Here is a 14,679-nt window from a genome sequence, read left to right as displayed (position 1 = left end):
AAGCAAAAACCAAACCAGAGAACTTGACAGTTGAAATTAATGTGTCTGAAAAATGAAGCAAAGAAAGAATGAAGAAAAACAGGTCAGCATACTATGTACCACTGTCAGGATGCAGAAGTAAAGAAAAACATGGTGAAAGATTATATCTCAAGGAACAATACCCCCAAACATACTAAGTTTGATTTTAAAATATTGATCTATACATCCATAGAGTTGAATGAATTCCAAGAACAATAAACTCATACAAAACCATATCGAGGCAGGCAATAATCACATTCCCTGTTTCCAAGAAGCAAAGAGACACTTTGAGAGGACCAAGAGGGAAGTGTTGCATCACATGGGCTCACCTAGCCTAGTATCACATCAGTAAGATCAACAGGCATTACTCACTAGTAATGAAAGAAATAGAAGGGTATATTAAAAATGCTGTAAGGAAAGAACAGAAACAATGTTCAGTTCTCTACCTGATGAAACTACCCTTCAAAAAGAAGTATTACAGAAAGGTAAGATACTAAATCCCCATTTGAGTTGTAATGTATGCTACTGTATATAAGATTTGTTTATATAGAAGTCAATAGGAGAAGGAAACTGAAAGTCTTCCTGGTGCAATTTGCAGAGCTAAGAATTAAATTGAAAGTCTTGCATGTGGTTCTTTCTGTTGCTATGGGCAAGTTACTTGAATGCCTTCAACAGATTCTTGAACTGAAAAGAAATTGCTTCCCACTCAGTTATAATTTTACCATGCAGGAGCTAGAAATTGGGAATAAACAATGAAGAAAGGTCATTTGGGTTCACATCCCTGTGGGATGGAATTGATGACTGGAGAGGAAAATATGACCTAGTGACAGAGAGATCTTTCATAATATTCAAAAAAATCTTGACAGCTCTAACTTGAATTTCAGATAAGTAAATTGGGAAAAAAGTCTCTCATGAAAGAACAAACATGGCAGCTAAACTTGTGCTAAAGTTATATCCTACAGAAAAATGTATATTATCCCTATTATAAAAAAGTATAGAATATGAATCTTCTCTCTTAGATTATTACTACAGCCTCATTAATTAGGAAATTGCTATATCATAGAGATAGATGTTGAAAAAATGAAAGATATATTAATTAGGAAATTGCTATATCATAGAGATAGATGTTGAAAAAAATGAAAGACATAGAAAATATTTTCCCCAACAGATCTATGGCCACCTAATCTTTGATAAGGGAGCTAAAAAAATAGAATGGAAGAAAGAGCCTCTTCAACAAGTGGTGCTGGCAGAACTGGTTAAGCACCTGCAGAAAACTAAAGTTGGATCCTTCTTTGTCACCCTGCACCAGGATTAACTCCAACTGAATCAAAGACCTCGAGGTAAAAGCCGACACACTGAAAAGGAGATACACTAGGTATCCTTGGCACAGGTCGAAACTTTCTTAATAAGGACTCAGAAACACAACAAATCAAAGAAAATCTGAATAAGTGGGACTGCATTAAACTGCAAAGCTTCTGTATGGCAAAGGACATAGCTAGCAAATTAACTAGAAAGCCTACAGAGTGGGAGAAGATCTTCACTAACCATACAACAAACAAAGGCTTCATACCTAAAATATATCAACAGCCTCATATCTAAACTATATCAACAGCTCAAAAAATTGAATCACTCCAAAACTAATCTCCAAAGAAACAACTATCACATTAAAAGATGGATCAAAGACTTAAAGAGAGTCTTCTCTGAAGAAGAAATAAAAATGGCCTATGGACACGTGAAGAAATGCTTGACATCTCTGACCATAAAAGAAATGCAAATCAAAACAACTCTAAGATTCCACCTCACTCCAGTTAGAATGGCCATGAATAAGAAATCTAATAACAGATGCTGGAGGGGATGTGGCCAGGAGGGATCACTACTACACTGTTGGTGGGAGTGAAAACTCATTCAACCACTCTGGAATATGGCAGCTGCTCAAAAGACTAAACATAGAGCTCCCCTATGACCCAGCAATTCCACTACTTGGCATTTACCCAATCGTCCAGAAACAAGGTCATACTAAATCCACAAGTACAAAGATGTTCATTGCAGCACTATTTACCATAGCAAAGATATGGAACCAACCCAGTGGATGAGTGGATCAACAAGATGTAGAATTTATAGACAATGGAATTCTATGCTGCTGTCAGAAAGAACAACATTGCCTCATTTGTAAGGAAATGGAAAGACTTAGAAAAAAATCATATTAAGTGAAGTAAGCCAGACTCAAAGGAACATAGGCTCAATGGTTTCCCTCATTTGTCATAATCAGTAGAAACCTTGGGCTCTCCTAGCAGAGATTTACAATAAAGCAAAACCTAGATACATAAGGCCATATAGTATGAAAGGACCTAAATGAAAGGACCCCCAGAATATAGAAACAAAAGCCATATAATGAGGGATTGTTGTCCTTAATGTACTATGTTATCTCTCATCTCTTTGGCTGTCCTTTGGTTATCTCATATTGTTACAGTATTTCACCTTGTTATCTGATATATTGTATATATGTGTATTTGGTTATTTGAAGTTGGATAGGGAAGGGGGGAAAACAAGATGAGGGGCGGGGGTGGGGGAGCAAAACGGGGACCAAGACATGAGAAACAGTATCAATGTTTGTGAAGGAATGCACTCTCTATCTGGTGAATGTAATGTAACCCTTCTATTAATTTTAATAAAAAGTATGAAAAAAAGAAAACATTTTCCCCAAAACAAATTTTGTGAAATGCATAGCTTTTTATTGACAAAAGTAAATTGATGGAGGTAAAAATTTCAAGCAGTTAAGCCTATATCATAATCTTAAATCTAATTCATTTCAACACCTCCAAAAATATTATATATTCTGATTCCAATTTCCTATTTGTCAGTTTGACAAAAAAAGGAAAGATCAGAAAAAGACTGTTTTTAAGAAGTTCGTAATTTCAGTGAAGTTCAGTTTGATGTTGTAATCTTTGAATACCTCTCCCTACTCAGCTTAGACTCCATGGTTTATCTTGCACATTATATATGTACATACATACATTTAATTATATATTGCATTATTTTTACATTATATACTCATTATTTACTAGTTTCAGTTTCCCTATATGTTATTCCATAGTGCACGGGCTAATTTTATGTGTCATCTTCATATGCATGGTAAGGCATTTCTTAACATGTCTTCAGGGAATATTCCAGAAGTAGTTAGCATTTACACTGGTGAACCAGGAAGATGCATGGCCTTCTCCAGTCCGCAGAGGGTCCAAATAGGGGGGAAAAAAAGTATAAGGTGGCCGGGAGTCTGGCTTAGTGGTAGAGTGCTTGCCTAGCATGCAGGAATACCCGGGTTCGATTCCTCTGTATCACATACATAGCAAAAAGCTGGAAGTGGTGCTGAGGCTCAAGTGGTAGAGCTCTAGCCTTGAGAAAGTCCAAGGACAGTGCTCAGGCCCTGAGCCCAAGTCCAGGACTGGCAAAAAAAAAAAGTATAAGGTGATAGATGCTGTCTCTTTTCCTTAATTGAGACTTCTGTCTTCTTCTATCTTCAAATACTGGAGCTCATGGTTATAAAAAGGCTTTGGTCTCTTAGAAATTATGCCAGTCTGCTCAACCTCCATGCCAGTTCCCAGGCCACCACGTTTCAATTCCCCCATCTGTCCTGTTCTTTAGCTTGCAAAGAACAGGACAGATCATGAGACTTCTATGGCTCCATAATTGCATGAGCAATTCCCCATGATAAATCTCTACATCATCTATGCATGTATTTATCTACCTACTTACATACCTACCTATCCATCATCCACCTATCTGTCATCTAGCTATTCTATGATTCCCTTTCTTAGAAGGATCTTGAATAATATTCATAGTAAACACCAAGATACTGTGCCATTAACTCCATTGAATATTTTTATGACTTATCCATTTTGTCCTTCTGCATCCTGTTCTTAAATGGTATTACTTAAATTTTATTAAAAAATTTAACATTATTTTTATATCGTATTTCAAAAGACATATTTAACAAACAGATATTCAAGAAGGGAATCTCTACATACAATCACTGGCACTTAGATTTTAGAACATAATTAAAATTAGGCTGAGGGTTTGTATGTCATAGATACATCATAATCTATGTAATAAAACATTATGTCTATAGACTCAGATTTTTATGTCTATGTAGTTGTGTTTATATTTCCAATACCATGTCCATAGCGTTGGGTACGCAAATATTGAGTCCTTGTTCTTGTACTGTTTGGATCTAATAGTGACATATTAAGGATACTATGCGCCTTTTGTTCCTTTGGTCTTGACTTGTCTCACACAACATGATTCACTATAAATTCATCCACTTCCCTGCAAATAACATTATTTTATCTTTTCTGTTGGCTATGTAGAATTCCATTGTGTGTGTGTGTGTGTGTGTGTGTGTGTGTGTGTGTGTATATCACATTTTTTGCATCCATTCATCTGCAGTTGGGCATCTGGATTGTTTCCATCTCTTGACTATTGTGAATAGTGCAGAGATGGACTTAGGTGAGCAGGGGTCCTTATCATATTCTGGGTTATGATGTTCAGGGTAGATGCCCAGGAGTGGTATGGTGGGATTGTAGGGAAAACTACTTTCAGTTCTTTAAGAAACTTCCACACTGCTTTCCGGAGTGGCTGAACATTCCCACAAGCAGTGTGATCCTTCCTCTTTGGTAAGTAAATATGAAAGATTTTGCCTTCAGTAGGTAAATAGGAAAGATTTTGGATGTAAATAGCTGAAAGCACGCTGTGTGTTTAACTTCATAATTAACTATCAGTTTTCCAGGGCCATTTTTCATCATCTGGGAGTAGGAGTTGTTCTATATCTACTCCAGTATTTGGATTTGTATTGCTTAATGTTCGATTCACAACAAGTCATTAATCCAATGTCATAGACTAACGATGACCTCAGCCAGCTCATTACAGCCAAATGGTCTAGCTGTCTAATGTGACTGTCTAATGGTTGTCCGTTTTTCACTGGGGTATTAAGTATTGAGCAGGACGTGGCTCCATGAATTTCAGAATCTAAAAAGATTTATCCATAGAGTAGCTACATTACAAAATCAGCAAGAAAAGACAAAGTCTAATTCACCTTTCCTTTTCAGATCTTTTCTTGGGTCATGTTTGCTAACGTCTCAGTAAGCTGGGCAAGGATATACTTTCGAGATACTGAGTAGTAACATTTTGATAGGGATAGAAACTATTACAGGCCTTTGTGAAATAATGTTTTCGAAGACAAATTGTTTATGTTCTTGTCATATGAAAAATGTAATTGCTCTCAGTCCAGAATGACACCCTCCAAACTGTTATATCAATGGTGCCATCAGACTCAAGTTGGAGAACCTAAATAAAACACATAGTAGCCAGTACTAACTATAGTCTAACTTTAAGAAGGGAAACAGAGCCTCCAGGGAATCCATTGGAAAAATTAGATCTTAAAGAAAAGTGGGAGCAGATTTACTACATGAATGCATCATTGGAAGATAGAAAAAGATTCACTGAATGCAAAGGAATGAACCGAAAGGATAAGTTAAAACTCATAGGGAATTCAGAGAACGCAGGCATTGCAGTCCCCCACAGTGAGACCTAAGGAGGTCTATGGAAGTCTTTGCTTCTATGCCCTAGCAGGGCTACCATCTCTCATGAACATGTGGCATGCCCATCCCAGAGGACTTGCTGGCACTTATCTTGCACCACATACCATCATGATATATCCCATCATAACGGCCACTGTTTCACTTAACATGCTTTTGGTCTTGCACAATTTCCTCTTTCAGCCAAATCTAAATGAGAAGGGGAAATTCCAGTAAATGTCATTTTCAGTGTAACCAGGTTCTTATTTTAAAAAAGAAGAAAAAAGGAAAGAAAAGCCCAGGGCCAGCTTGTTTACGCTAGTCTGTTTTCTATCTCAGCATTGCTGTGGTTCTGTAGTATGTCTCACTGACTCTTACACTGGCTCTGTGACTATATTTGTTGGCCAATTGTCTTTGTCATTTTGTGGAGACCCATGTTCTGTACCAAATTTCATTATGCCGATGACTTCCTATTATCAAATTTGAGGAAATCCTCATATATTCTTAATGTAAATCTCTTAATATTAAGTGTAGGAAATAACACAATTGATATTTATTTCATCATTTTTTGAAAAAAAGAGTGTTTGATAAAAAAAGAAAATTAAAAAGATTGTTTTTGAAAAGTTTCTAATTTCAGTGAAGTTCAATTTTCATGTTGTAATCTTTGAATACCTCTGTTAGATTTTCTCCTATGAGCTTTGTAGATAGAATCTTAGGTCTACAATTCATCTTGACTTAGTTTTTATGTGTTAAATGAGATATAAATCAATATATATTTCATAACTAGTTATGCTAATATAGATACAGAACAACCCACTTAATTTTCTCATATACATTCATTTTATTGGTGTTTTTATAAAAATAATTTTAACCACCGTTTATTGTCTGGACTTCTTATTTTGATTAATTGACCTATTTACCTATCCTACAGTCATAATTATTATAGTTTCATAGTAATTTCAAAGACATTAAATTATCTTTTCAAATGATACACTGATTTGCTCATTAAAATGTTTAAAACAAAAATCCAATCTGTGGTATTTCGATACAAATCCTAGTATCTGCTATTAGATTTCTACTCCAAAGAGATTTCGTTTATATGAAATTCACTGGATTCAATAAATTCGGTAAAAATTGTCATTGTCATTATTTTAAATCTAAACTATACAAACACACAGAATCTTGTGATTGAAGTGTTCTTTAATTTTTCAGTAAAATAGTTTTTTTGTTAAACAAAGATTTATTTTTTTTGTTTTGTTTATTGGTATTATAAACACTGCTGGTTTTGGTTTCCAACTGCTGTCATAATCTGTTCTCTCTGCTCTTTGCCCTACTCACAGAGGCAGAGGCACCCAGAAGCAAGCCTGTACCTTTTCACCTCAGCAACTCTACTTGCTGGCTTTTCAAAGACTGCTCCTGCCCCAGGCTCTGGGGGACTCACTGTCTCACACATTTCAGATCTCCTCTCAGATAGCACAGAATATTCACAGCTATGACCTGGATGATGTAGTATCTGATTGCCAGGAGCCAGTGGCTCATACCTCTAATCCTAGCTACTCGGGGGGCTAAGACCTGAAGATCGAGATTCAAAGCCAGCCCTGGTACAAAAGTCCATGAGACTTTTTTCTCCAATTAACCACCAGAAAACTGGAAGTGGTGCTGTGGCTCAAGTGGTATAGTGCTAGCCTTGAGCTGAAGAGCTCAGGGACAGCACAAAAATAGAAAAAAAGTACATCATTCCTGGTTTCCATATTTCCTATTTCCATTACTTCCCTTTTCCCCAATCTGATCTATAACTGCATATTTTATTTAATGTGTATTTATTATCCATCTCTCTGGACTAGAATGTTAATCTCATGAGGGCTGGGACTCTCTCCGTTTTGTCCCCTTTCTATAGATCTCCTCCTCTGCACTTACACATGAACACAGCAGATAATCAACATAGATCTGTGCTGAGGGAAGAAAGAATGAATCTCTTCATTAAGATCTTTCTGGCCAGGCACCAGTGGCTTATGCCTGTAATCCTATCTACTAAGGTCAGATCTATGAAGTGCTGTTCAGTATCAGAACAGTATACAAAACTCTTATCTCCAATTAACAACCAAGTAGCTGAAGTGGAGCTGTAGCTCAAGTGGTAGAATCTTGAGCAAAACAGCTCAGGGACAATGCCAAGACCCTGAAGTCAAGCCACAGTAGTGGCATAAAAAATAAAAATGAAAGATAAGAAAATAAATAAGATCTTTACCATCCAATGTTCTTCTTCCTCTGGCTCATTTAAAATTGACTCCTTAATGAGGTGTTTTTATTTTAAATGAATATATCTAAATTATTACATACTTTTACACTGCTTTCCTTAAAAGATAAAGTTGGTTATATTGCTGAAAATATACATAGATACAATTATGTAAAATGTCCAAATTAATTCGTAATGATTAAATCTCTAATTGTATTTTCCTTTAAGTAACCAACATGAGATTGGAGTTCCTAGGATGAGAAGATTCTCTGTCCACCTTCTTAGCTCTTATTTGAGAATTGATAAGAATCAAAGATACCCTGCTGTGTTTGTACTGGTTTCCTAGGCTTCTGTCTCTGCTCCCATTTGTCATTTTAGTTCTGCAGTCCTTTGTGCAAAGGTCCTTGCAATACTCAAAGTCCCACCTCAGAACTTCCTCTACCTGCTCTAGTACCCTGGAAGTGCAGGTATCTGCATGTGAAAGCTAACAAGACCCATTTAGTGTACTTAGTTTCTTTATAAATGAGGAAACTGGAACTGAGAAAGGAGAAATGACTTGGTCAAAGCCACACTCCGACTCCATTTCCCTGTTTCTATTCATCTGCACTACAGTATAATAAAATTCATCATGTAGAAGACTGTTAAATGACTCATGTAAGAGCTACCTAGTTAAGTAGAGAAGTCAAACACTTATAATCAGCTTAGGAAATAGCTGGGTATAATGGAGGAGGCTCTGCATTAAAATGTACTTGAAAATTTGAATTAAACATTTATTTGTCTTTACAATTTTATGGTTCTAAAATGAACACTTTTTGGGGTGGGGGCAGTCCTGGGCTTGAGCTTAGGGCCTGAGCACTGTCCTTGGATTTTCCTCAAGGCTAGAGCTTTACCACTTGAACCTCTGCACCACTTCCGGCTTTTTTCAATGTATGTGGTACCAAGGAATCAAATTTGGGTCTTTGTGCATGCTAGGCAAATACTCTACCACTAGGCCAACCTCCCAGCCCTAAAATGAACACTATTGTGACTAAATACTATTCTGAACTTTTCTCCTGCATCACAGTCCTGATTAACTTTGTATATTTAAACACAGGAATGAATATTTGTGAAAGTGAAATTTTCTTATATAAGTAGTATGTGTGAGATATGAGATATAATTCAATATAAAACTGAATAAACTTCATAAATGTAAAGGATTGCTGCAATTAAGTCAAAAGTGTAGTTTCTGACTAAATTAACAAGGTAAATAAAATGAAAATTCTTTAGGCGAAACAATGTGCTTTATGGTAATCGTGAAGCTTTATTTGTTCTCTTTAATTGTCATGTTTTAAAATTAAGTTTCAAATTCAATTTTATCCTCCCAAGGCTGTTAGAATTCTTTGAAACCTTCATAGATCACCATAACGCTGTCTCTTCTTCATGATTTTGGTGTTTTCCAATGTATTTTAGAAATTTCATATAAATCAAGTAATGTGGGTTCATAGGAGAATAATTATGCCACCTTTGGGTTTTGCTTTGTTTTCCTCAGCATATGTATCTCAATAAATAATCACAATAATTAGCTACGTGTTTAGATGAGAAAATGTGGTTCAAAGAATGCTTAACATCATGCTAGTAGGTTAGGAGCCAGGTGTAAGGCCAGCTTTGAATGCTGAGGAACTCATGTTATTGCTGTTGTTATTACTCTCTCTATCAACTATTTTAAATTCATTTGTGGCACTTCGAAGCACAGATGAGGAAGTGGAGAGGTGTGACCTAGTGCTCTTTCTGCTGCCCTCATCCCCATGTCAGACCTTTTATAATGTCATCTTCCATTATCTACAAGTTCTGTACAGATCAGTCTGCCCAGGGCCGCCTTCTGGTCCACACTTGGGTCTGCTGCTAGAAATTTCTTCCCGTACATGAAGTGTTGGGCATCCTCTTGGATGTTCTTCTTCAGGGCTACCACAGAACCTGGTTTCTGGTGACTGCAGCAATTCACTCACCGTGGTACAGTTCTGAATGGTCCTATGTGTCCTCTGATAGTCTAAGTTCTTCAGGGACAGGAACCAAATCTTGCTGGCCTTATGTGAGCAATTGACAATGCAAAAGTTAAATCTCTAGATAAACACAATTAAATAAATGTCAAAGATGGGGGGGGGAAGAATCATTAGTTTTCATAGCCAATGATGCCACCAAGGAACATGGAAAACTTCATAATGATGTAGCTAATGAAACATGTAGAAAGTAAACTGGAAAATAAGTACTATTAAGGAGGGGGAAACCTTGAATTTCTCCCCAAACAACATAGATGCAGACTTAAGAGATAAGAACAAGGAAATAATATGTTGAATGTCTTTATCTTTGTAATGGCAGCTGATATGCAGCTTTTAAAAATATTCTTTATAATTACTGGTGCCTGGAGCCTTTTACATGGCTGAGATTTTATACTTTCTGGTGAATTCTCTTTCCTAGGTACTTGTGCATTTTATTGGACAATCGTTATTGCAAATTTTACCATGGTGAATGTTGGATACTTTTGTATGCCTATAGATCCTTTTAAGATGGTTTTCAATGATGTTGTTATTGGAAAATACACTGATTATTTGTTTCTTCTCCTAAGGTCTGTTAGGTATTCTTTGTTCCTCTATTCCGTTCTGTTTAAAGAATTTCCATTTAGAATCGCATTCCAAAGACTGCTAAACATAGTTACAGTTTACCCAAGAATACAAGGCAATAGTTTGATATCTATGGATCCAAACCCTTAGCTATAAATGCACAGATTGAGCAATGTGGTTATGAAACTATTTTTCCGTGATGCATTCATACTTTGATACCTCTCTCTCTCTCTCTCTCTCTCTCTCTCTCTCTCTCTCTCTCTCTCTCTCTCTCTCTCTCTCTCTCTCTCTCTCTCCTGAGGATACCAGTGAGGTGGAAGAACTTCCACTATGATGTGAGGTTATATTCTAGCTCCAATCCCAGTGTGCTTTGGACTTTGAAAAATAATTGCTTTACCTTGTCTTTGAAAAAAAAATGGATTCATTTTAAGACTTAGGTCATTTGAAGGATAAAGTGAGCCAATATAGGAAAGGAGTTTGGAAGTGTGGAAAGCCTATCGCAAACAGGTGCACAGCAGTTGTGAGCTCCAGCCATTAGGAGTTTAGGGGCTACCAAAGCAGAATGCATCCTACTTTGAGTGACACCTTGCAGGATAGTACCAAAAATGATGAAGGGAAAAAGTAATATAAAAGCAAAATAGTATTTGGTAAAATTCTGAAGAACAAATAAAACGCTGTACAAAATAAAGACAACAATTGTGTCTAAGGAAATGAGGCACATTAAAAATGACAGTTCAAAGTGACAAGCTCAGCCTCATGCGGAACCTTCGGGATTCACTTTCTCACTTGTCTGGTTAAACCCCAAGGGACTGCACAAGTGATCTGTGAAGAGGTTGCCCACCAGCATCTCCAGGTAATTTCCTCTGATCATGGAAGTGATGACCAGAAACTGCCTGGAATTCAAGCTTGAGGACATAGAAATGCTGTTCCTGCCAGCACTCTCACCCTCTCAGGGTTCTAGCCATTCAGGACTGGCAGAGGTAGGGAAAGAGAAGGTTATCAAAGCTCATTTCTCCATTTTGGCAGATCACCAGCAGAGGCTCCTGTTCGTTTGGCCTCTGCTCACATGGGGAAGTGAGGCCTTTCACCACTTCCCCATTAGTGGTGACTAAGGCAAATAGCTCTTCCCCAAACCTGAGTGTAGAGCGGGGAGAGGCTCAGATTCAGTAGCTCTAATGAATGATAAGACTTGTTCCTTGGCCTTTGTTAAGCTGTTATGCTGTAAGAAATTTGGGAATTCCCAGACGGAGGCCCAGGACAGTCATCTGGAAGGTGAGTACATGAGCAATTGGCCTGATGTAGTGGTAACAGGCTGTGAAGTGGATGATCCCTCTCTGCCACCTATCGCCGCTCTAGATGTCCTCTTGGCATTGTAGTTTCTAAGGCTCATTTCCTCTCTGCATGGCAGTTTCTTTACCTGTGAAATAACATTTAGTCATCACTCTGAGTGCTTATGATGTGTCAGATATCTTTGAGATATTTTTCTTCCTTTTTACAAGTAAAGAAAATGGAAGTGTGATAACTCCTTCATGATTACCCAAAGAACAAGAGCCAGTAATTGAAATGCAGTCCGTCTCCAAATAGCTAAACCTCCCTTCCCAAATTTGGCCTGTATTCAGTAGTCAGTAAATCATAGTTATGATTATTATTCCAAATGGACATTAACCACAGTAAGAAGTGTATGTGTTTTAGACAGAAGGCAGTTGCATTAGGGCATGTAATTGTCATTCAAAATTTTGTAGCTAGAATGAAGGGAGGGACATATTTGTTTCTTGTAACTACAACCTCACCATGGTTTTCTCTCCAGAAAAGAGAGAAAATCCATATGTGCATTTTGCATTCTCAACATAATACGGAGAACACTGTGCTAGCAGTCGGGGAGTAAGCTCCTTGTCAGGAACTTTTCATAGTTAATTGAATTAGATTCTGATTTTGATCTTATGTGTGCCCTAATGTAATATTTAGGAGTCATGTTCTGAGTGGAATGGTGGCATGTTTGACTTAAATTACTATACTTTGCTTCTCTTGGCCCTGCTCATAAACTATGATTGGTATGTGGTTATTTTGACTTGAAAGGCTTTTCTTCATCCTGACATTTTTGTATTCCTGCTCAGGACGAAATTCCTTCATCTATCACGTAAAATAACACTGTTTTTATGCTAAGAAACTGTGTATAAACTTTTGGTTATTTATTTTGACCACTCTGAGGAGATTTGCTGCCTTTCCATTTAGTCCCCTACTTTTTCATTCCTAAAAGTTCTCTTTGACGATTCCAGTCATGGGATAAGCCAAGCAGGGCCCCCTAGATGTCTTCATGGTTTTTAAATACAATGTACAGATACTTGGGGGACACTCCTGCAATCATTGATTTTTGAATGTATTTGTTTTGCAGATAAAATTCAATGGAGTTGCTTTCTGCTGGCCATCCATGTCATCCCCAATAGAAACCAGACTCAGAGCAGCTGATGAGGCACTCCTGAGCGGAGAGGGCTGGGATTGCATGTCAGAGAAGCTGCCAGTTTTCCCTGTGTGGAAAACTATGCAGGTGAACTCACTGCACAAACCCTGTCCCAAGCGCAGAGAGGAGTACTTTAATTCCAGCTCAATGGGAGATACCACTTAGAGGTCCTACACCACAGGGCTTTGTCCTCAGGTACCTTTGCAGTGAAGACATTGGGGCTTGCACAGTGACGTTTTTTGTTGTTCTGTTTTGTCTTGAAGAACATGGGAGTCTTTTCAGCACCAGCATTTCTTAGTGGAGCACAGGACTCATGAGTAGCTGGTTGGCCCCCAGGGATGAACTTGGCCAAGGCAAGATAACAAATGGAACCACAGACCCAGGATTGATTGACACAGAACCTTCACAGGTCCTGAGGGGAAATGGATCTTTGCTGCCTGGTGCCCGTGCCTTTTCCAGAGAGTGTGTCAAGGCCCTTGAATTGCACGATTCTTTCTTATGAACTGATTGTAGTCACCACGCGGGCTTATGTGACCCAGGTGTCATGACTTTGCCTTCCCTGCTCCCTGCGACCCCCCTGGATTCCTTTCTGACCCATTTTTTTTTTAAGCAAAACTGTGTTTATAAGGAGTCCTTAACATTTAACCAAAGAACTTGTTAGGAGGAGTCTCCCAGGGAAGATCCACTAGCATCCGTATTCAAGTAACTGCGCATCCCAGACAAAGCTTTGAGTAAGGCTGAGAGGTTCAGGAGGGCAGAGCCAGGCTGAACTGCCCCGTGCACGTCCCACCTCCAGCCCCAGCCCCGGCCGGGTCCCGTTTCCACCGCCGCCGCCAGGGGCGCTGTCGCCCGGGGTCGCAGGCCCGTTGCCATGGGAACGCCCTGACGTTCCGGAAGCCGGCGCCGTCTCCCGGCAACCACAGACGCGCGGCGAGGGCTGCGGTGAGGGCGAGGGCGCGGGCGGGCTGCGCGCTGCAGGTAGCTGGGCTCGCCCTGGGCGGCGGGAGCCGCGCGGCCAGACCGAGGCCATGACTTCCAAACAGGCCAAGAAGAAAGAGGTGCACCGGATCAACTCGGCTCACGGGTCCGATAAATCCAAAGAGTAAGGCGCGCTCCTCCCCGGGCCTGACGGGCGGGGGCGGGGGGCGGTGGGAGGGGGGCTGGGCCGTTCCGCCTCCCGGCCCTGGGGCCGCCCCGCCAGCTCCTCCTCCCGGCCTCCACCTCCCGGGAGCCGGCCCCGCCACCCCCGCCTCCGCCCGGGGACCGCCGGCCCGCCTGGCCTTCTTCCCAGAGCCTCCCACTCCACCCAGGCCAACACTTCAGGGCCCCCTCCCATCACTGTGTGTGGGGGGGAGGAGGGGGATGGATGGGGAGGGGGGATGGAGGAGGAGAGAGGGAGCCAAAGCAGGAAAGGAGAGAGGGAAGGGGGGAGGGAGGGGGAGAAAGAGCCAGGGCGGGAGGGGGAGAAAGAGAAAGAGGGGGGTGGGGAGGAGGGAGGGAGAGGAGTTAATGAGAGACCCAGAGGGTAAGTCATTGTCAAGTCTCTGGACTTATTCCCTCCTTTCTCCCCGTTATTCAGTAGCCTCCAGTGACTGTCCTCACGCAGTGTTTGTTCAGACACAGGACTTATTTAAGATTTTCCCTCCTTCCCCTCTCCAAACAGTCCCAGCTTTAAGTGCATCTTTTGTTTTTCATTCTTTTTCTTCACACACAAGCAAGCGCCAGTATGGGTTGCGTATCTTTAGGTCTTGATTCGACATATGAGAGAAAATAAGGAAGCTTTGTGCATCCAGTTTTTAATCC

General features: G+C 39.7%; 1 protein-coding gene across 1 annotated transcript in view; it reads left to right on the top strand.

The window, feature by feature from the left end:
* Positions 1-11,602: 11,602 nt before the first annotated feature.
* The window catches only part of Adgb (androglobin), a 99,624-nt gene continuing 96,547 nt past the window's right edge, over positions 11,603-14,679 (top strand). The window contains exons 1-2 of the mRNA XM_090337995.1: positions 11,603-11,690; positions 12,811-13,978. Of these exons, the coding sequence (XP_090194121.1) occupies positions 13,905-13,978 (74 nt within the window). The 5' untranslated portion in view covers positions 11,603-11,690; positions 12,811-13,904. The remainder of the gene's footprint in view (positions 11,691-12,810; positions 13,979-14,679) is intronic.

This window comes from Megascapheus bottae, chromosome 8, assembly GCF_031878675.1.
Source record: "Megascapheus bottae isolate mThoBot1 chromosome 8, mThoBot2.hap1, whole genome shotgun sequence".
Classification (NCBI taxonomy): domain Eukaryota; kingdom Metazoa; phylum Chordata; class Mammalia; order Rodentia; family Geomyidae; genus Megascapheus; species Megascapheus bottae.
This window is presented reverse-complemented; position numbering and strand designations above follow the sequence as displayed.